The sequence below is a fragment of the Pagrus pagrus genome (genome assembly GCF_965226575.1).
Source record: "Pagrus pagrus genome assembly, chromosome: 20".
NCBI lineage: Eukaryota > Metazoa > Chordata > Actinopteri > Spariformes > Sparidae > Pagrus > Pagrus pagrus.
Window position 1 is genome coordinate 15,409,334 of NC_140207.1, and position 21,148 is coordinate 15,430,481.

The 21,148-nt window shown below is 41.1% G+C and overlaps 3 protein-coding genes across 12 annotated transcripts in view; 2 read left to right on the plus strand and 1 right to left on the minus strand.

Moving 5' to 3' along the window:
- Window positions 1-1,767, minus strand: part of relch (RAB11 binding and LisH domain, coiled-coil and HEAT repeat containing) — a 34,544-nt gene extending 32,777 nt beyond the window's left edge. For all 7 annotated transcript variants that reach the window (XR_014621216.1, XM_084341043.1, XM_084341040.1 and 4 more), the window contains exon 1: window positions 1,213-1,767. Coding sequence is in view for 6 of the 7 variants with exons in the window: in XM_084341043.1 (XP_084197169.1) it covers window positions 1,213-1,666 (454 nt within the window). In the remaining variant the exon portion in view is untranslated. The remainder of the gene's footprint in view (window positions 1-1,212) is intronic.
- pign (phosphatidylinositol glycan anchor biosynthesis, class N) lies at window positions 469-13,463 on the plus strand. Of its 4 annotated transcripts, none has more exons than XM_084341045.1 (30): window positions 469-634; window positions 838-900; window positions 2,844-3,095; window positions 3,207-3,328; window positions 3,426-3,524; window positions 3,771-3,877; window positions 4,059-4,183; window positions 4,326-4,456; window positions 4,599-4,718; window positions 4,922-4,962; window positions 5,064-5,123; window positions 5,221-5,313; window positions 5,596-5,651; window positions 6,012-6,090; window positions 6,802-6,984; window positions 7,109-7,248; window positions 7,516-7,615; window positions 7,752-7,844; window positions 8,466-8,557; window positions 9,460-9,565; window positions 9,658-9,766; window positions 9,996-10,098; window positions 10,458-10,560; window positions 11,055-11,141; window positions 11,358-11,413; window positions 11,746-11,821; window positions 12,448-12,521; window positions 12,887-12,929; window positions 13,047-13,099; window positions 13,286-13,463. In XM_084341045.1, the coding sequence occupies exons 1-30, from the start codon at window positions 630-632 to the stop codon at window positions 13,407-13,409; spliced, it is 2,895 nt and encodes a 964-aa protein (XP_084197171.1). In that variant the 5' UTR covers window positions 469-629; the 3' UTR covers window positions 13,410-13,463. The 4 variants fall into 4 exon arrangements, with proteins under 4 accessions (XP_084197171.1, XP_084197174.1, XP_084197173.1 ...); XM_084341048.1 differs by lacking the exon at window positions 838-900 and adding an exon at window positions 2,399-2,448 and having other exon boundaries at window positions 470-655; XM_084341047.1 differs by lacking the exon at window positions 838-900 and adding an exon at window positions 2,399-2,448 and having other exon boundaries at window positions 470-634.
- A 3,491-nt stretch (window positions 13,464-16,954) lies between these two features.
- Window positions 16,955-20,598, plus strand: gpr141 (G protein-coupled receptor 141). The gene is made up of 2 exons (XM_084341055.1): window positions 16,955-17,091; window positions 17,748-20,598. Exons 1-2 carry the CDS (start codon window positions 17,035-17,037, stop codon window positions 18,630-18,632), a joined length of 942 nt encoding a protein of 313 aa, XP_084197181.1. The 5' UTR covers window positions 16,955-17,034; the 3' UTR covers window positions 18,633-20,598.
- Window positions 20,599-21,148: the final 550 nt, after the last annotated feature.

The following is a 21,148-nucleotide window of genomic DNA, read 5'->3' on the forward strand; positions in this document are numbered from 1 at the left end:
TTTAAAAAATGTGCAGACAAGGGCATTTTATATTACACGTTATCACGTTCGAGTCACATACAAGGCTCTGAAGAGCTCAATCCTCCATGGTGGGTCAAAATATCCTCACGGTATATTTTCCCTATTCTAGCTCTCTTTTATCGTATCCAATTTGCTGCTTTTAGACCAGAGGAAGCTTTACGGTGCCTTATGGGTCTGTGTAAAGTGTGAATAAATTTGCTCCCTTCACCTCAGTTCAATGGGGCCACAAGAAAAGATTTTTGCCACTCATATTCCATTCAATGTAAACCCTCCCATGCTTTGCCACGGTTGAGGTAGAGTTTATGGTAATACTACTCCTGCTGCTCTATGGCAGGCTCTATTTATTTGTGGCTTGGGCTGTCACCATGGTTACCATTTGCATTGCATGTTTGTTTATGGCTCCCGACTTTTCAGCCACCTGCAGGTAATGGTAATGCTGCAGGTTGTTCCATACAAGAGGTCCTGTATGCATGTGGATGAGGGCGATACAGATGTGCACCCTGACCCGTAAACAAAAGCAATATCTCATCTCCCCTCGCCTGGTGGAAACAACAGGTGCAGAGCAACAAAACCACTAATAAGGCACAGTCCTTGATGATGATGGCAAGATGATGTAGGTTTAATCCTAGTTCAGGTCTGTAATGCCTTGCTCAATCTTCTTTAGCAAGACACTAAATTGCAACTAATTCAAGATTGCTTAACGGGCATAACCATAGTTAAATACAGCATTGCATAAGCAGGTTACAGGAGCCATCTCTTCTTCTCCTGTTCCCCTTGTCTGCTGATCCTGACCTCTGACCTCTCTTTGGCCAACAGGAAAGAGGAACGTGTATTTTCCTACAGTGCTCAGTTACACAAGACAAGATCATTAGACCACAGGTCTGTCATAATAACACAAGCATCCATCTCATCCAACTGGATAGAGTGGTATAGCTCACCCTGTTCAGACTCCTCTGATGCTTTAGTCTGTATGCCACCAAACACAGCTGACCCACAAAACCCGCTTGCTGGCTGCGGGCCCTAGCTCGGGAGAGCAGGTGCAGGAAGCGGATATCTCATGATCGATTAGCTTCTAAATCCAATGTTTTAAGCTAACGTTAGCTAGCTACACGGCTAACTTAATATAATGCACCATTAAAGACAGAGCCAGCTGACAGCTAGCTACGTGACTAACCCCGGGAGCATACTCACTCAGTGGTCCTCCAGGTCCGAGTACCTGGTCTTTGGCAGGCGGAGTGCCGCTCTGTCGCTCGAAGTTGCCAGGGTTGGAGAAATAATCCCTCAGCCGCGGAAGCTCTCTGCCTGCTTCCAACAGTTCGGTGTGAAACTCCAGGGCCGTGAGGATGTATTGGTCCCTTATTAGCTGAGCAGCAATAACATCCACAGATACTCGTGTCTCGGCGCTGCCTGCCATAGCGGAGGTGGCCGCGACCGAGACCGAGATGCCCTCACCGCTGGGGCTCGTCCGGTTGCTAGACAGCAGGAGCGTTGGAGGCTCGGCGTCCGCAGGCGGAGAGAAAGGATTGCCCGGCGGCGGCCCTGGCGCCCCGTCACTCGGGCTTCTCTCTGTGTCAACTGTTTCATTGGGGCGCCGTTCAGCCTCTTCCTCAGAATCACTGAGATTAAACGGGTTGACCGACGCCATTTTTGCACTATAAAGATTTTTAGCAATCTAAGCTAGCTAAGCTAATCAGACCCGCTTCTTCCTGAATAGATTCCTAGCTAAGGTTTGGTAGGTGGCTTTGATAAGGGGGAACGATTGCGAAGCTGTGATTGGTCAAATGTCAGAGACGTTATCCCCCAAAGCCCGCCTCTTTCGTGTGATAACTGAATATGATTGGGTACTGGCGAGACAGAAAGGAAAACTGGGCAGGGCACATTTGACAGCTGACAGCGTATGCTAGCTAATGTGTTATCAAAGAAACACAAGCTGAAAATGATCATTTCCAATGAAGCTGCACTGTTACGCATATTATTTAAAAGAGAACCGAAAGGAACTTATTTCCATTAAAAGGCGTTTTGAGAGAGGTGCTTTTTTAAAGAAAAGCTCGCTAGGAAATGAATATTTTAACTACAGTACCCACAATTCAACTGCAAAGTAAGCGCGTCGACGTCCAACGTCACTTCACAACAAGGAAGTGGATGCTCGTGGTACCTGTATTTCTTGTGCTAATCCACTTAGACAGAGGGACAGTTGGTTTTGTAAAAGGACGCACTTAAAGATTACGTTGATCTTGTTTTGTGCAACACAGCCGTCCTCTGCCGGGCTCTCTGGATGTATAACTGTGTCATCTACGAGTATAAAGCGGAAGTTAAATCAGGTGCATGGGTGAAATGGTAGTAAAGTTAGATAGTTCTCTCTCGTTCATTCATACAGAGACAGCGTCGCCCGTTTTTATGGGCAGTTTCCACTGACGTTACATGCAGGTAAGACTTTTTGCATGGCCATAGATGCATCTTGTCAACAAGCTTCACTGATTGCTCATCCATGGGTAACTGAACCACTGAAATGTACAGATCTAACCATTAAAGCCATTATTTCTGCACAAAGGTTAAAGGCATATGGGAGCAGAAGGATTACCCCGGCTCTTAAGCAGTCTTTACATGACACACACTTTGGCTTAACTGCTCTATGTTACACTACACCTTTATGACGCCTGCTGCTATTTGAACTAACCTACTAACCCTGAAAAGTTAGGATGTTAGACTGCATAACTTTAAGTCTGTCCATATTTCCCTAAGTGATATTTTTTCTGTCTTCATTCACGGTCTCTTCTTGTATCTTCCTTCCTCCATCGCCACCCTCCCTGGTTGCTCTGCAGACCCGCCTCAGTGTTGACACTCAAAATGAGGATGATCACTTTCTTCCTGTTTGGGCTGACAGTCCACGTGGTCTTCTTCGTCTCTATTTTTGACATCTACTTCACCTCTCCACTGGTCCATGGCATGACACCCCAGGTCACACCGCTGGCACCCCCTGCCTCCAGACTAGTGTTAGTGGTGGGCGACGGTCTCAGAGCAGACAGTTTCTTCACACTCCTGCCCAACGGCTCATCCAGGGCCCCCTACTTGAGGTTGGGAAACTGATATGTGTTTATACTGGGACTTTTCTCATGCTTTTTTCATACCTCCTGAGTAACTGGAGTTTCTGTGTGCACTTCTGTGTGTGTGTTTCCCGATATCAGGAGTGTGATAGAACAGAGGGGTACCTGGGGCGTGTCGCACACACGCGTGCCCACTGAGTCTCGTCCCGGTCACGTTGCTCTCATCGCCGGCTTCTATGAGGATGTCAGTGCTGTTGCCAAAGGTAGGTGTGCTGCATCTGTGCATGTTGGTTGACTGATATTTGTGTCTGTTTGTGACTGCAAGTGCATTGACCTTTTTTTCTGTGTGTGTGTGATCAGGGTGGAAGGAGAATCCTGTAGAGTTTGACTCCGTGTTTAATGAGAGCAGACACACCTGGTGCTGGGGCAGCCCTGATATTCTGCCCATGTTTGCCAAAGGTACACATACACACACACTCACACACACAACACAATGAGAGCCACGAACTTAATCAATAGTAGTAAAAGGTCACAGATAAAGACTGTATGAAAAATTAAAGAAAGAATGAAATTCAAGCTTAGTAAGTTATGTACGTACTTAAATAACAGAAGTTTAATAATTTATCATGACATTTCTTTTATTCCTTGTTGCTTTAAAATTAAAATGAAGTAATGTAACCCCCTTCCGTGCTGTGGTTCTTCCAGGTGCCAGTGGTGACCATGTGTATACACACACATACCCAGCACAGGAGGAGGACTTTGCCTCCACAGACGCCTCCAGGCTGGACAGCTGGGTGTTCACTCAAGTCAAAGTATGGTAGTGGCATTAGTAATGATAAATGTTGCAATGAATCTTTTGATAACAACTCACGATAAGGACATAAAAATGTTTTAGAAGTTATTCTAGGAGACTCCATTGGTGTTATTAGTGCAGCTTTGCTCATTGACACCTTGAATAAATTCAAACTATGTGTGTTGTTCTCTCTCCACTAGTCATTCTTTCAGTCAGCGAAGTCTAACTCCAGCCTGAGGGAGAGCCTGCTCGAGGATAAGAATGTCTTCTTCCTGCATCTGCTGGGCATCGACACAAATGGACATGCTCACAGACCAATGTCACAGTAAGAGACATGTTATTAGGATGGCCTTGTTATTTTGCCATTCATATAAAATTTAATTGCACATCACATAACATGTTTTATTCTTTCAAGGTAGCATTCACTTAAGTAGTGCTATCTTCATCTTGTATTTGTCGTCTTTTAGGGAGTACCTGGAAAATATTGCTCTAGTAGACACTGGTGTAGCTGAGCTGGTGTCTATAGTAGAGGACTTCTTTGGTTATGATGGCAGAACATCCTACGTGTTCACCTCTGATCATGGCATGACAAACTGGGGTAAGACTGCGTATTTGTCTTTTTGCTATCTACAACTGAAAAGACTTAAAAATATATACTTCAGTTATGAATTCACTGGAGTCTTTGATATCATCTGTTGATGTGTGTGCGTGTGTATATGTATTCATGTGTGTGTCTCCAGGTTCACACGGTGCAGGCCACCCCTCAGAGACGCTCACTCCATTAGTGGTGTGGGGAGCCGGAGTCCAAAGTGCCCACAGAGTGACTGAACCCCAACCATACAGCGATGGGTACCTGCAAGGTGCTGAACTTGTGCCGCTTGCCCTAAATATCCAAGCAGGTTTTTAGCTTCAGTTTAAGACCCAGGTTCTCCTACGAAATACGTTATTTTTTAAATAACTTTTAGGCAGAGTGGAATTTTATATTTAATTATAAATAAAATCATGAATATTCTATTTTATTAATGTTTACACTATATGTTCATTGGCATACATTCTCTCTCAGATTGGAAACTGGAGCACCTTCGTAGAGTTGATGTCAATCAGGTAAGGCCCATGACACTTTTTAATACTGCTGCACATAAAATGTACATTTCATATAACAGAAGAAAAGGTAGTAAAGCTTTTTTTTATATTGTTTACCTTAGGGAGACATCGCTCCCCTCATGGCTTCTCTCATTGGTGTGCCCATTCCTGTCAACTCTGTTGTAAGCCCAGAGACATATTTTATCTTACAAACTCATACGTAAGTGTTTGCTGCATTGTCAAAGTTGTATGTGCTAATGTGTTTTTGTGTCTCTTCAGGGTTTGTTACCTCTTCTCTACCTTAATAACAGTGAGCAGTTCAAGGCAGAGAGCATGTACGCTAATGCTATTCAAGTACTAGAGCAATTCAAGGTACAGAAGCATTCAGCTCTGCTATTACTCATCATTACCCTAATAGTTGAACTTGGTAAATATGCCATTTATTAATAGTTATAAACTAGTATCAATATTATTGTAGTTATGCTAATATGTTCGGAGATATATCCAGTTATATTAATTTCCATTACATTAACTTGAACATGATAACTTTAAACACCATGTTGTCACCGAGTGCTAAATTATTTAAAGACGACTGTATTCCTGCACATGTCTTGTAATTCAGTTATATAAATCTATAGTGATTGTTTTTTATAGGTGAAAATGACCCAGAAACAGGAGACAACCTTGTCTTTTCTCTTCACCCCATATCAGTAAGTACAATTAGTGAGTTCATGACTTGTAATGAACGTGATGTGAATCTAAAGATGACTTTTTCTTTGTTTAGTTCAGAGTTCAGTTAAACAAATTGTTTGGAAAGGAGTCATGTTATGCTGAATTCATGTCACGTCTGTGGCTTGGAGATAATTTCAGTATGAACGGTAACCAGGTGGAAGTTGCTGAGGCATTCTATTGCTGGCCAATGCAAAACTGAAGCTGGCCAATGCATTGTTAATAACATTGTGGTTGTGTCAGTATGAAGGCAAATGAGGCGCACTCTGTTTGGTTAAGACCACATTTAAATGCAATTTCACGCACTCTGTCTTCATTGCGCTGTCTCACTGTTTTCCCAGACTACTGACTGAGTCAAAACAAGCAGAATTCATCCACAAGGCCAGAATACTGATTCAGCTGGAGAAGTATGGGGATGCTGTGAGTATTTGGGAAAAGATTGTCTGCAGCTTATATGTATAGAAACTAATTTGAATTAAAGTCAAGAACACATAATGTGGTTATGTAACATAAACTGGTGTATTAGATGTTGCAATAGAAAGCTCACTGTTATGCCTGACCTCAATTCTGTGTTGTACTCAGAACATTTGGAGGGACTCTGTGTTTCCACCGTAAATAAGAGTCTAAATTAAAAAGTCGCAGCTGGTAGTACTTTCCAAAAGTGTGGGAACTTTGGGGTCGGGGCTTGCATGTGATTCTTCCTGAACGGTTGAGTACACGTTGCATTTTATTTCAGCCATTTTTTTCAAAATCTGCAGCCATAAGCCAGTTTGTTTTTTGTTGCACTTTGACTCATCAACATTGAGTTACAGAGGAAAGGAGTGTTGATTAGTTTATAGACTAATGGAAAAATTAGGTCATTTTTTGATACGTCCGTGGACTCATTTATGGGCTGAATGAACCTTCTAGTTCTTTGAAAAGTAGTTCCTGGGCGTACATTTTCTGGGTGAATAAACAGCTCAATGAAACCAGCTAAAATGTGGTAAATGCTGTCCACCAAACTTTTATCTGCATTGTTGGGTTTTTTAATGATCACGTTCCTTCCAAGTTTCCTTGTTTGTTACTTTACATTCCTTGCTTATTACTCATCTTTCCACTTTCCCCATCTCCCCCTCGCCTGTCTCCTGTCAGATCTCTCTGTGCCGGTCTCTGATATCCCATGCTCTGGAGGGCCTGGTCTACTACCACACCTATGACAGGTTCTTCCTGGGTTGCAGTGTGGTGCTGGGATTTGTAGGCTGGACCTCATATGTAGTCCTCGTCATACTCAAGACTCATGCCAGCCTCGACAGACACCCCAGCCTCCTCAAACAGGTCAGGGTGTGCACTATAATCCCTCCTTTACCTTCAAAGATTCCCTCCACCTAAACAAGTTTATGAAACTCGAATGTCTCGTTCAGTTACATTCTTGGTATTCCTCCTGTATGTGTGTGTGCAGATTCCCAGTCATACCTTGGCGAGGCTGTGCATGTGTGTGACAGCGGCGATCACTGTATTCCTGCTTATCCAAAGAAGCCCGGTTACCTACTATATTTACTGCCTGCTGCCTGTCCCTGTATGGTACTCTGTCCTCAAAGAGTGAGTAACACACACATTTGAGAAAAAAAGGGATGAGAGGAATATAAAAATCAAACAAATCTGAATGTAGAAGCTTTAATTGGATGTAATTTGCCTCACACATACTTGGTCATGCACACGTAGACCAGCTGCAGCAAGGTGTTAATTAGATCCTTTGAAGTGGTGTCGGATCCATTCATGCTTCTCCTCTGTAAATAGATAAAAGGATGGTCTTTGTGTTTTCTCTTTTATCGGAGGACAAATAAGCTCTTTAATGATCAATTTTAGGTCTGGAACTCTGACAGATTTGATTCGGTCAGCTCCCTCCCTGCCACTGTGGAAATGTTTTGGCTATTTTTTGCTGGTGGCGTTGGGGATCGAGCTCCTGGTAGGTGTCTTTAATGTCTTCTAATGTACCACGAGAGGCAACTGTGTTACTTTAGCTGACCTCCACATATAGTACATATTACAGATTGTTCACAGTGTGCATTATAGGGCTCACAGTTTACCTTTGCTGCCCCCAGGTGGTGAGTTTCTTCCATCGCGCCATGCTGACTGTGGGCCTGGCCATCCTCTCTCTCTGGCCCTTCCTGTCAGGACTTTATGGCAAATCCAAGGTAACTCCCATCACTGAGAATCGCTACTGCAGCCACACCAGGAAAAAGTATTTGAATATTTTTCATATTTTGAATGTTGACAACTGAAAGGATTATGGAAAAAGAAGTTTCTCCAGGAAGTTTGGGCATTCCAGGTGGAGTAAACACAGAAGCACTGCTCACAGAGATAATGAAACAGAATTAAGCAAATAGGTAGGTAGGTAGGGAGGTAGGTTGGTAGAAAATATTTCTTTTTGTATCAAATCCTTTCTTTTTTTAATTTAGACAGTATTCCAATAAATAAAATAAATGGTTATCAATTAAACATTTAATTCTTCCCAGTTCTGACACGTCACATATTATACTGTATGCTACATAGACTCCTCTGTCCCGATTGTCTTTTCCTATTGTGTCTTTTATTTCTTGGATAACAACAATAATATAAAGAAAATGATTGGACGAAATATTGAAGCACAAAGAAAAATGAAACACATGATTAGTTGTGTAAGAAGTACATATTTTTTAACCCCAACAGTAGTTTTGGCACTACTTAACAGTTTACTATCAGGTACTATAAACACTTTGTTGGTTTCACATACAGTATCTTCTTAATATGGACTCATTTTGTCTGTCACCGTGCAGTTCCGATCAGTGAGCTGGTTTCTGGGCTGTCTGTGTCTGGCTGCTTTCCCCCTGATGCCTGTTGTGGGCAGAGAGCCTAACATACATCTGGTGTGAGTGCTTCCTCTTTTTGCTTATGTTTATCGGAAAGGTTTACCACAGCATCCCACCATGAAAAACCACTTGTCAGATGCAGGTCAGTCAGTTACAAGGAAATCAATTATTACTCTATGTTGAGGAAATGTTAAACTTCATCTCTGAAGGGTAAATTTGCTTTTCTAGAAATCATTGTCGATGTTGTTGGAAACCATGTCACAATATTCATATGATATCAGTGTTTGTGTATCAAAATGTGGCAACTTTATGCAAGATCACATAATATATGTACCCTTTTTCTATCATTGAGTAAACTGACGCCCCCCGAATATTTCCTGTTATATCCAATGTATAACAATAACAATGCAGAGCAACTGATGAACTGTACAATTATTACAAATAGTCAACACAATAATTGCAGGAAGTTTGTGTAAAATGGGCGATTTAGATACATTTTGAGCAATAATTTCCTGTGATATTTGCTTCAAAAACGAGTTTTCCTGATATTTAAGAGCATTTTGTACAGTTCTCTGTCTTTATTGATATTAATTATTTTCTTAGCAATCATACACACTTAATGGGCTTCTGATTTGACAAATTAGGTGTTTTCTTCTCCCTGTGCTTGGCCATGTTTTCCATCAGCTCTTTGGTTGGTTTAACTTCAACATAATATGTAAACAAGATATGTAAAAATCTGTGTAATTCCCCTTTAACTAACCAGCCAGAAAGCCTCATGATTGACTGTATTCTCCAAACATCTGATTTGAAATTTCATTAATGGAGGAGTCAAAGGCAGGATCCCATTCAATTAAACTGCTAATTAACAATTTCTGTAATGCAACATACATGTTTAAAATGAAGCTGTATGCCATGAGCATGTCTATAATAATAAAGTAACATGTGATGTTTGTTTGCTCAGCACCTGCGCCGGTCTGCTCACTCTCTTCACTTCAGCCTGTTACCTGTGGTCATCACGACGGAGAGCACCGCTGCACTTCAGTGACAAACAGCAGTTTTTCGCCCAGGTAACTACAGTGCATGTCCTGTTGTGTGTGCGTGTGTGGGATTGTGTCATTGTGTTTTCTAAAAATAAATTCTGACCTGTCAAACTCAACAGATGCTCCATGTTGCGGTGTGTGCGTACGTGCCATCCCTCACACACTCCAGCCTGCAGCAGAAACAGGGCCTGCCCCTTCTTAATCAGATCATCAGCTGGACCACGTTAGGTAGGTCGGTCTGATGAGAGATCGCGAGACTATTGGAATTTTTCCATTTTCATTTCTTAGAACTTCCCCTGGAGATTATATTCATATTAGGTGTGTCTATATCCCATCTCATTAACTTGGGGTTAGGACGTACTGTAGTAGAACGTTTTGGTGAAAATTTCACATCCTATACTACATAACTTTCTAGTTCCAAGACCCACACCTCTCCTGTCTCTTCTTTTTTTCTCAGCATCTTCTATGCTGGTTCCATTGTTGAGCTCCACACGTCTTTTCCACCGACTCCTCAGCATCTTCCTGTCTCTCACAGCCACATACCTGTTGCTCAGCACTGGGTAAGACAGTCACTGTCAATTAATCAGTCAAGTATTTTCTCGCCTAATCGATCAGTCGTTCGGTCAGAAAATGGTGAAAAATGTTTATCAGTCCAAGATGATGTTCTCAGAAGATATTCTGTTTACTTTCATAGAGGAGTAAAGAACCAGAACATATTCATATTTCTTAAGAAATTACACAAACTGATTAATCGATTAGCAAAAGAGTTGGTGATTTAATTTAGTGGTTGGCAAATAATCGATGAATCTAGCAGCTCTACAGACACATCATGCAGCTGAACTAACACTTCAATGATCTCTCGTGTAGAGTTTCGTTGGCACACTTGGATTTCTAATGCGTGTGTTTCCCCCCTACTCAGGTCAGAGGCCTTGTTCCCCCCAGTGTTGTCTTGGTTGATGTTTGTGTGGATCAACATTGAACAGGAAGCCATGCTTGCGCAGGGTGTCTCTGGCAGACAAGAGGTAAAACCATTAAGCGTGTTTCCAAAGTTAGATTAAGGCGCCACACAGGAAATGAGATGCAAATCTTCAAAAGTCTGACTAGTGTTTTTACTGTAGGCCTGTGTCTACAGTAAATCACTACTGCCATGTCATACAAGCGCTGGAATATCTAAGTGGAGTTTTAAAACAAATTTTTTTATGAATAATTGCTACAACAACAGTCCATTTCATCTTGCACAAGCATATTCTCACATATTTGTATAGATTTTATAAAAGTTATTTCTGGAGTATCTACATATCTGATCTGAAGTGATCTTTTGTTACATATCTATTTTTCGAACCAAACAAACAAGGAAATCCCTGCTCATGATTACATACTGCAATCTGTGAAGTAGGTTTACATAAAGCTCAATATAATGTACATAAAGTCTCAGTACTCACTGATTGTTATCGTGTGTGAATGGGCTTACGCTCCATGTCTATTGGCATGCTTCACTGTATGTGTTTCTTTCCAGCTCTCCACTATTGATTTCTCTGCAAACATTGACATCACCAAGATCCGACAGCTGAAGCTGGATGATATCAGAAGATCTTACTTTTTTGTATCCCTGTGAGATTGTTTGCACCAGTGACATGAGCTAAACCACAACAAACAGACCCTAACTGCCAACGGTTAGTTGGAGGCAGTGCTTCAGTCTCAGTGGAGTCTGCAGGTGTCATTCAGGCCAAATTTTAAAGACCAAATTGTTATTTACAAATTATGAACTGATAAGCTTCACATTGTCCCAGGTCTTTCCTTGACTGCACACTTTCTTCAGGTATTTTTTATAATAACAGCCTTCTTTGGGACGGGGAACATAGCTTCCATTAACAGGTACGTACATCTTTGTCTGTCTCTGTGTGATTGTGTCTAAATGGCAGGAAGTTGTGTTTGTGGTGTTCTGTTTAGGTACAGGGGGCAGGTGGGTGTGGGTGACTGTGGCTGTACATGGTTCAGCCTGAGTAAAGTGTCTGTCTGGTGCGTGTTTTAATCGTTAGCGAGAAATCATTTGAATACAGGACAGAAATAAGAGATCTGGGAAATTCTGCATAGGCATACAGTTTAGACCAGCCAGTTTCTTGTTTAATGCATGCCTTTGTACTTTATGTGAGGTAAATGATTAAATATTGTGTTTAATTCAGTTGTCTGTTTCTCCTTTTGTCTAGTTTCGACCCAGCGTCTGTTTATTGTTTCCTCACCGTCTTCAACCCCTTCATCATGGGAGGCCTGATGATGTGGAAGGTACCATATTTAAACAATTTGTCTTTTTAAGGTATATGCTGTGTGTCTGTACACAGTATTTTGCCCTCACGTAGCTTTCTTTCAGTCTAAAGGGCAACTCCACCAATTTTACATATTAAAGTGTGTTTACAGGTCTTGGGGAGTAGAACTGCACATGTGGGAAAAAAGTAATATAACCCCTTTTGTAGCTCGAGAGGGAGTTGCATGTCATCTGATAAATTGCCTCTAGTGATGCCACTCAGTGGCTAAGTTGGATCATTGGGTAATGTAGGTGCCAGGTTGTGAAAGGCGGTCTACTGGTCTTGCATTGCAGTCTGTTATTTACTGTTATTTATGGACAAAGTTTAAAGTGTGTTTTTGTAAACCCACTTTATATGCAAGATACAGTAGGTGGATTTACCCTTTAGACATCTGTCAGGGAATACATTTTAACCAGCTTCTCCTCTGCCTTTTGTATGCTGACTCTCTGCAACCATGACCTCTTGACATGCCGGCCTTTTAAACCCAAATTCCCTACATTGCTTTTTCACATACTGCTGTACAATCATGACTTAAAACAGAACTTGTATTTCTATGGACTTGGTCATTAAATCTTAAATGTCTTGTCTTGTCTTTTGTTCTTCCAGGTTATCATTCCATTCATAATAGTGATGTGTACATTTGAGACCATCCAAGTTGCAACACAGCTTTCATCAAGAAGGTAATTCCTCGCTAAAATAAGATACAAGAGCAATTGCATCAGCTATCAGTCAAAGTTCAGAGTTCAGTCAAAACCCTTTTTCATTTACCTAAAAATGTACATTGACTATACATGCAAAGCGCAATGTCGGGTCTTTTGCCAACAGAAGGCTGCAATGATACAGCCATTTGCTTAGACATAAGTCTTCAACCACAAGTCATCTCGGATACCAAAATAAAGTGTTTTTTCTGTGGCTGGCTGTCAGTGAGGGTGTGAAAAGGATGTCAATCTAGCGACGCACTAGACATTGAACATATATGTGTAGTTGTGGATGATTGAATGTAAATGATCTTGCTTGTAAGGCTTTCCTTATTCTTCTTTTCCAGTCTGTTCCTCATTGTCCTGGTCATCTCTGACTTGATGGCTCTGGTGAGGCATTTCCTGTTAATTTGAAAGGATCCGGTTGAATATAAAGTTAAAGATACACTGAGTGTTCCTTCTCTCCCCTTGTATGATTAATTTTAACCCACTCTTTCCTCTCCTCAGCACTTTTTCTTTCTGGTGCAGGACTACGGCAGCTGGTTAGACATTGGCACAAGGTAAGTTAACCAGGAAACACACGGTTTTTAAATCTTAATTAATAACTAGACTCACACACACACACACACACACACACACACACACACACACACAGTCCCTCCTCCTTCCTTGAGCCTCCTTTTCTTTACTTCGATTGCACACTTTCACACATCAACACACTGAACTTGCTTCTTTCTCTCTTGCAGCATTAGCCATTATGTGATTGTGATGTCGATGACCATCTTCCTCATGTTGCTCAGTGTCGTAACGCACATCTTCACCTCACAAAGACTCATCCTGTGGAGGAGAACCAAGATGCACTTCCCCTAAATGAACATGTGCACACATACTGGTTTCCAAACTAAATGTTTCATATTTATTTAACTTTTTCTTGTTTGTTTGTTTTGTTTTAGGACTCAATTTACTGTGTAGCACTGTCCATAACTCTCACACCACTGGGATAATTTGTACCAATTATACTCCTTCATTAGTCAGATGCTTTAATTTTTCCTCGCAGAACTGCTTGAAGAATTTACCACATGATTTCCTGTGAAAATGTTTACCAAAGAGAATAACTACAAGTTTAAAAGATCAAAATCATGCTCAAAAAATACTGAGCTCTCTTTCTGAGCAGTTGTTGTCAAAGTTATACATTTTTAATTTTCTTACTGCGTCGAAGAATGCTTTTAATAAGACATTTTCCAGAGTGGCCCAAGACTTTTGCACTGTATTCTTTTGTACACCAGGCTACTTGAATTCTCAGAGGAAAATAAGGTCCCCAGAACACTGTTTGAAGCTACAAAGGTGGCAGGGTCCGCCAAATATAGACAAAGTAAAACAGTATGAGACTACGTTGTCCTTTAAGGTCAGTTTGTTTATTCAGTTTATTCAGTCATGAAAACAAATAGAGTTTGTTAATTTAATTTATCAGTCGATGAGAGATCTCTCTCTCTCTACATAGTGCACCTTTAGGTATGTGAAAGCATTTCCTGTAAAGCTGCCTAAAACTTATCTGTAACGTAAAGGGATGTTTGTTTTTTTTAATTTATTGTGACTACGTATGTACTAATAACACTGAAGGAGTGGGTATTAACAGAACTAAACCAGGTACTATTGCAGTTGTTGTGCGCTGTTTGTACACCAGGAAATCGCCATGGCCTGGGCTTAGAAAAAACGGGTACCCATTGGCCAGCAATAGGACTGTGGTTGCATTTGGAAACTCCTTTGCTAAATTGCTGTAACTAAGAATGTGTAACAATGTGCTGCTATGGTTAGTATGTTTTCTCTGAGCAAAGGGAACAAAATAAAAGCCAAAAAAAAAACTTTCTGTGTGTGACATTGTTATTCCACATGTTATTAAAGCAACACTAGGTAGTTTGGACTCATTACTACCCCCAGCTGGTTGAGAAGTGCAGTTATCTGTTACCAGTGTCGTAAATACTGTCGCTGTATGAGCATCCCTGGGGAAAATGAATACACGTGAATTTGTTGACGGAGCGAATCACGAAGCCTCGTTTGGAAACATGTCCACCGACAAGGTTTTTGATAAATAAAAAAATAAATAAATCAGAGTGTTTGTAGTAACCTGCCGCAATGCAGAACCTACATTCTACAACATGAGGGGAAAACTTTAGACTGGCAGTGGGTCACAATCGTCTGAAAAAAACGCAATCAAGTGCCAACAACAAGCTGGATTCAGAAATAGCAGTTGGTAGTTTGTTAGCATATAGGCTGCACAGCACATTAGCATACTAGAACTATTCTCATACCGAGTTGGTGCAATATTGATTGCGCCGACTAAGTTACTTCCAAAACATGACGCTTGGGCGTGAATGTGTTTAGTAACGTCTGAAAATTGGCTATGTTTTCGGGAGTTACTAAATACAATCTCAAGTTGACATTGTGTTTGGTGTTATAACTACAACCAACTCGGTACGACAACAGTAAGTAGCATGCTAACGTAACCGATAACAACAATAGCCTAACGTAACTTCCCGACCACACTGATCAACAATTACGTGGATTCTCAATGAACTAAGCAATCTGCAACTTTTCGAGACAAGATGTTCATAGTGTTTTAGTAAGTTAGTCATCGTTTACAGTCACTACATGAAAACGTGCAAGCTATCGAAACAGCATTAGATTATCTCCCGGCTTTATTACAGTTATGAACTGTGGACAAATAGAGCCCCAATGAACACCACATAACAATAAATCAACTCAAAGTAAAAGTCGGTAAGATAATAAATATGTTTATATGTAATATATGACTTACAAATCCAGTAGCATCAAGGCTAGGTCGCCATCAGTCTTGAAACCCATTTCTTCTTCCAGCTCGCGCCACCGAGCGTAAGCTGGTCCAATATTTATCCATGTCCGGCTCATGTTATATCACTTTCTCTTTATCTTTTCTTCGCCTCCTCAGACAATACCTCCTTGGCTTTTTTAGCTGGCTCGGCCATGGAGTTGGTTTACGAAAAATCCAAGTAGCTGCTGGCTAAATCCACCGACGAATAAATGTGTGAAGTATGCCATAAAGCAGGTTGCACTTGACAACTATACGTCAGATAGGTTCCTACCCGCTCTGGGAAGTACCACAGTGTGGTTTCTGCCGGCACGACCCCCCTCAGGCTGCAGAGACGTCACCATTCATCCTATTAACCGTTTTTCTACCACTTAACTGAGTTTAGGAACATTATTTTAAGGTCGAAAAACTACCTGGTGTTGCTTTAAAGTAGGCTGATGTTTGCTGCATGTACTGACTAAACTCATATCTCAAACCATTACTGATACCTTAAGAAAATGGTACCACCTTGCTTTGTGGTCAGGATGATTACTGCTTTCTGACCATGGTAATAAATAATATGTCTATACATTTTCACCTTAATTGCAGACTCAAAGGACCTTTCACTTGCAAGTTGGACTTTAGATGCCTTGCATAAACGGTAGTGCTTGCTGAGATATGAATAAGAATGTGAGAAGAACACATGTCAACATCACAGCTTGCATTACCACATCCTCTTTCAGTGCTTCTCTTTTTGAATTAGCCAATACTTGGATGTACGGTACCGCCATTGGTTGTCTTCTTTGATGTATCAGTCTCACTAATCTTAATGTAACGTTTTAAGAGATTTAAGATTTGATTGGCATATAAAATGTTTCTAGGAACTATAGGACAAACCAGAGTTATTGATTTTATTTGTATCTATGACAAAAGATGAGAAATAGCTAACTTGGTTATTGGGTTTAAAGCTAAAATGCAGAAGTGGCTGTAGGTGTTGGCAGCGCATCTGCATCTATCAGTATTATGCAGATGCTGTGATATGTGCTGGTGTCAAACCCAACAGTAAACTTCATGTTTCAGTACTTATTTAGTCCTCTATTAGCCTAATACAAAGGGGGTAAATGTAGGTCATCTCTAATGGCAAACCAAAGCATAAATACATGTGCGCTCAGGCACCAAACTTTCCTTCACTTCACTTTCCTCTACTCACCTAATCAAAGGTTCAATAATGCATTTACTCTACGTACAGTACATTGCATTCTGAGTTTGTATTTAGATGGATAACGCAAATACAAAATAACAGGCATGCATAGTGGGTTGACCAGAAGGAGGAAGCAACTGGCTCTGTGGTTTGCTAATATATGTGTGCAGTCACCTCCTGCTTCTGGTGGAACACACACACACACACACACACACACACACACACACGATATGCAAAACTGGACAGTGGTTTCTGACAAGACACACAGAGACAATTCATTTTCATAGCCTTAACTTCCGCACAAAGTTGGCACACAGTCGCACTTGAGCACACAAACACATATATGCATCATATGCGCACATGCACGCCATAACGAGGGACACACACACACACAGACCTTTCTTTTCCCATGCGTGCCTGTACGGTGCGAGAGCATAAAAGTTTGATGTAGAGGACGTAAGCGTCCTTTAATGCCTCATTTTCACGCACAAGATCACTCGGCAGCCAGTTCTCCTTACAACCAAACGGTAAGTCTACTAGTAATCTGTCTTTATGATGCAGCGTCCTTTGCATTATTGGTCTCTTGGTAATAATTCAACTTTAAATTGTATTTTTTATATGTATTTTACTATATAATCTGTATTCATGACATTAACATACTGTAATGTTTGTTTTCAGTTCTATTTCCTGTTAAACCGATAATACCTGACCAAAGCTTGTAACCAGTTGATGTTATGCAAGACAGCATGTCAGACTGAAATCATACTCTCGACCTGGATTATGTGAACAAATATGAGCAACATATTGTGTCAGTAAAAGCAGGAACAAAAGTAATAATGTGATGTTGTGTCTAACAGTTCAATCAGCCAGTTTTTACTGACATCTATTTTCTCTGTTTTTGACTTTTCTTTTTTTCTGTTAATCCTGTTTTTAATTGTCAGTTTTACTTGTTTTTCACTAATTTGTCTCAAGGTTCTTTACAATCTGCAAATCTGCATTCAGCAGAGGCAAAAACTTCTCCCAAAAAGACTAATGGTAAAAGAAATATGGAAGAAATACAACTAACGACAAGTTTGTTGTATTTCTTCCATATTTTCATAGAAATTCTTCAAAACAGTCTGTCCATTTCTCCCATTTTTACTCTCTTATCTGATGTGGCCCTCCCTTTCTTTCCCTAACAAAGATGAACTCCACGGCACCCCCAAGCGCACCATCCCATCCGAGGGGTACTGAGTACGACAATGCCCTTGTGGTCATCTACTCTGTGGTTCTGCTCAGCGGTACTATCAGCCTGAGCCTGATGATGCACATCATGAAGTCCAGCAAGACCTCCCTGACCTCCATCGCTGTACTCAACCTCATCTTCACCCACTTCGTCTTCCTTCTCACGGTGCCATTTAGGATTTACTTTTACGCCACTAATGACTGGAGCCTGGGCACCGCGTGGTGTAAAGTGGTCAGCGGCATGATCCACATCCACATGTACATGTCTTTTATCTTCTATGTGATCATCCTCATCACGCGCCTGTCATCGTTCTACCACAAAGCTGAGCGGGGGACCTCCTTCCGGAGAATTCACGCAGTCCTTGTCAGCGTTGCGGTGTGGATAGTTGTGCTCATCTCGGTCCCTTGCATTATCTCTTTTGCCTATGGCAGAGACTCTGAAGCAAACAGCTTCAATGGATCCTCATGCTTCGAGTTTGGCGATAGCATAAAGTCTGTTGCCAAGGTCATCAACTACATCGTAAGCACAGTAATCATCGTGGTGGCGATAGTGCTGACAGCCCTCCAAGCCAATGTCCTGAGGATTTTGTACAGGAAGCACCACCAGGGATGCACCTCTCAGCAGGACTTTGGGGCTCAGCTGAAGAGTCTGTGCTTTGCCCTAATCATGGTGATCTGCTTCATTCCATACCACCTGTTCCGGATGCATTACTTAGAACACATTAAAAAATTGGAGATGACCAATGAAGTGTTTCTGAGCCTGACCACTTTTAACTGTTTGGACATGCTCACCTTCTTGGGGAGGAGAACCTGCTACATGTGCTTGCCAGGAAAGCCTGCTTGAAAACAGCTGTTAGGAAACCCAAATCACTGGAATAAATGTTGGCAATGTACGTTTCTGCACACCACAGATTTAATTTTTACATTTCTTTATGTTGCAACTTTACATGTCTTTAGGTTCAGCTTTATGTTGCGACAACGCTGTGATTATGGTCCGGTAAGGTTAGCCCAAAATTCACTTGGTAAGTGTTAGGAAAAGATCATGTTCTGGCTATAGTGCGTTAGGGTTAGGGCCTATACTGAAAGCAAATGCCAGCCCCAGTCACGGTCTGTTCACCCTGTTGCCATCTGACAAAATGTACAGAAGTATTCACTGCCATACCACCAGACTACGAAGCAGTTCCATTCTACAGACTGTGTGACTCCCCAATTTTGTTTTTGTTTCTTTAATGTAGCATAAAGGGACCTAAACTCAGTTTTTTTTTTTTGCAACCCTATTGTTGTAAAATGACAAATAAATTAACGATTAACCTTTATGACATGTACAAATTTAAATGTATCCGGGATTTGCCAAAATGTAAAATCCCAACATTTTATTCTGGTGACTTGGCTGTGTTAGGATGTATGTGAGAGAGTTTACGTGCTTTATTTTGTAAATCAATTACTAAACTGTTTTATAAATTGCTTGTGTGCATCTTCATAGAGTCGGACGATAGGACATAACAACTATCCAAAAGCATATAAGAACAATTATTAAAACAAATTAGATTGAATTAAGAAATACTGAATTTAAAAAGTTACTGAAAAGGAGTCAAAGAGCGCAGAATCTGAGCACCATCAGATTGCATTCAGAGTGTAATGGTCTTGCAATGCAGTCTCTTATAACAGGGGAGAAATTAAAAAGGACGATACGTTAGTATTTAGTTTTTGTTCCTCGTGCGTGGAGGAAGTCCAACTCTTCCCCTCTTTAGCAGTTGTGATGCATTAGTATCAGCTGTATAAATGTGACTGTTGGCTTATACGGCCGTACATAATCTTTTCAACTGGGACAGCAAACAAAGCATCTGATGTACTTTTTAAAAAATGAATGGTGGTGGTTGTTGCTGGTGTTGGGGGGCAGCTGGGAAGGGAGCAGTGGCAGACCATGGGAACAAAACCAGATTGGCCAAAAGCTCCTATCTAAGTTCTGTCAAATGTGCAATGTTTGCTCTATTAATCCTACCGGTGTTGTGTCATCTGCAGTTTCTTTTTTGTGTTATTCATTGAACTGTGTAACTTTTTTTTTTTTTTTTTTAAGTTATTTTTTGGGGGAATTATTGCAATAATGTGATGATTAAAAGTGCAGAGAGAGAGAGAGAAAACATGGGGCAGGAGAGAAGAAGGTCATCTGAGGTTAGAACTTAACTGCGCTTGTTAAAGGTTTGTCCTAACTGGCAGACTAAAGTGGTAGAAATTGTGTTTTCACTGTTCACAATACTGAATTTGACTTGACTGGAAACTGTCTTTTGCTTATGACTCAAAATGAAAGAACTGTTGCCATCTGCTGGTCCTTGTATAAACTACACAGGCTGTAATGCTAGATTGTGCCATTGGTCTTTAGGTCCCCTCATTTTTCATTCAAACTATGATTTCATGTAAAAGACATGTGAGTGGAAATGCAGAATAAATATATTTCACTGTGTTTGCTAACACTCAACATGTGTGTACATAGCTGTAGTGTTCAGCTCCACGGTTGAGTAGAGAAATAGATGTCTAAAATTGTTACTTTTTCACCATTATTTTGTGAAACATTACCTCAACCCTCTTGGATGTCTTACCTTCTGCCCTCTGAGGTGGTGTTAGAGGCCCTGGCTGACACACACACATGCTCACAAACACACACACCTGGTGATCCTTTTCCTTTTGGTTTTTTATGGCCCTGGGTTACTGTTTAACATCCCCACCCTACTTTGAGTTTGTTTAGTAAATCGATCTAATGACAGGGCTATGGTGGCGCCATCCAATGTGTCGCTCCATGAATTATAGGCTGCTCAGCTCTCCAACCTTTCTCTTTTAATGTTGTTGAACACCTTTACCATTTTCTTAGCGTCACTTAGACCAATGTTGCACTGAAGGGGGTTGCTCACTGCCGGAGTACAACGGCACACCTGGATAAATGCACATCCCAGACAGAAACAGAAACACAGGTAAGTCAAACTCCTCCTGTGAAGTGTTTTGTCACTGAAATGCAAAATATCCACATTAGCTGTTAGAATTCTACGGCATGATGTTGCTTTTGTGGAGGAAGTGAAGCTTACCTTCAGTAGTTTCTTGAGGAAGTTTGGTAACAAGTTCTGCTAAATCACGTGGTTTTGTATTCTGGTGGTAATTGCCGTTCACACACACACTTAAATTCTGTGAACAGAGCTGGTGTACTGTTACATTGTGCGATATATACAGTTTGTGGTTGGCCGAGTGTTGCATTTTGTCAAGTGTACTTAATGACATAGCTTTCTCGCCTCTCTGTCCGACAGCATTTTGAGAGATAAGATAGACTCACTTTGTCACGCATACTGTGCTGTAAAGATCATGTGATAACCC

Excerpts from the sequence above, each read along its gene's own strand:
- gpr141 (XM_084341055.1), top strand. The coding sequence starts at position 17,035 with ATGCCTCATTTTCACGCACAAGATCACTCGGCAGCCAGTTCTCCTTAC. Across the intron at positions 17,092-17,747 it reads GTTCTCCTTACAACCAAACG|ATGAACTCCACGGCACCCCC; the intron begins GTAAGTCTACTA and ends TCCCTAACAAAG.
- pign (XM_084341045.1), top strand. Across the intron at positions 5,314-5,595 it reads AAGTACTAGAGCAATTCAAG|GTGAAAATGACCCAGAAACA; the intron begins GTACAGAAGCAT and ends TGTTTTTTATAG. Across the intron at positions 7,845-8,465 it reads GACTTTATGGCAAATCCAAG|TTCCGATCAGTGAGCTGGTT; the intron begins GTAACTCCCATC and ends GTCACCGTGCAG.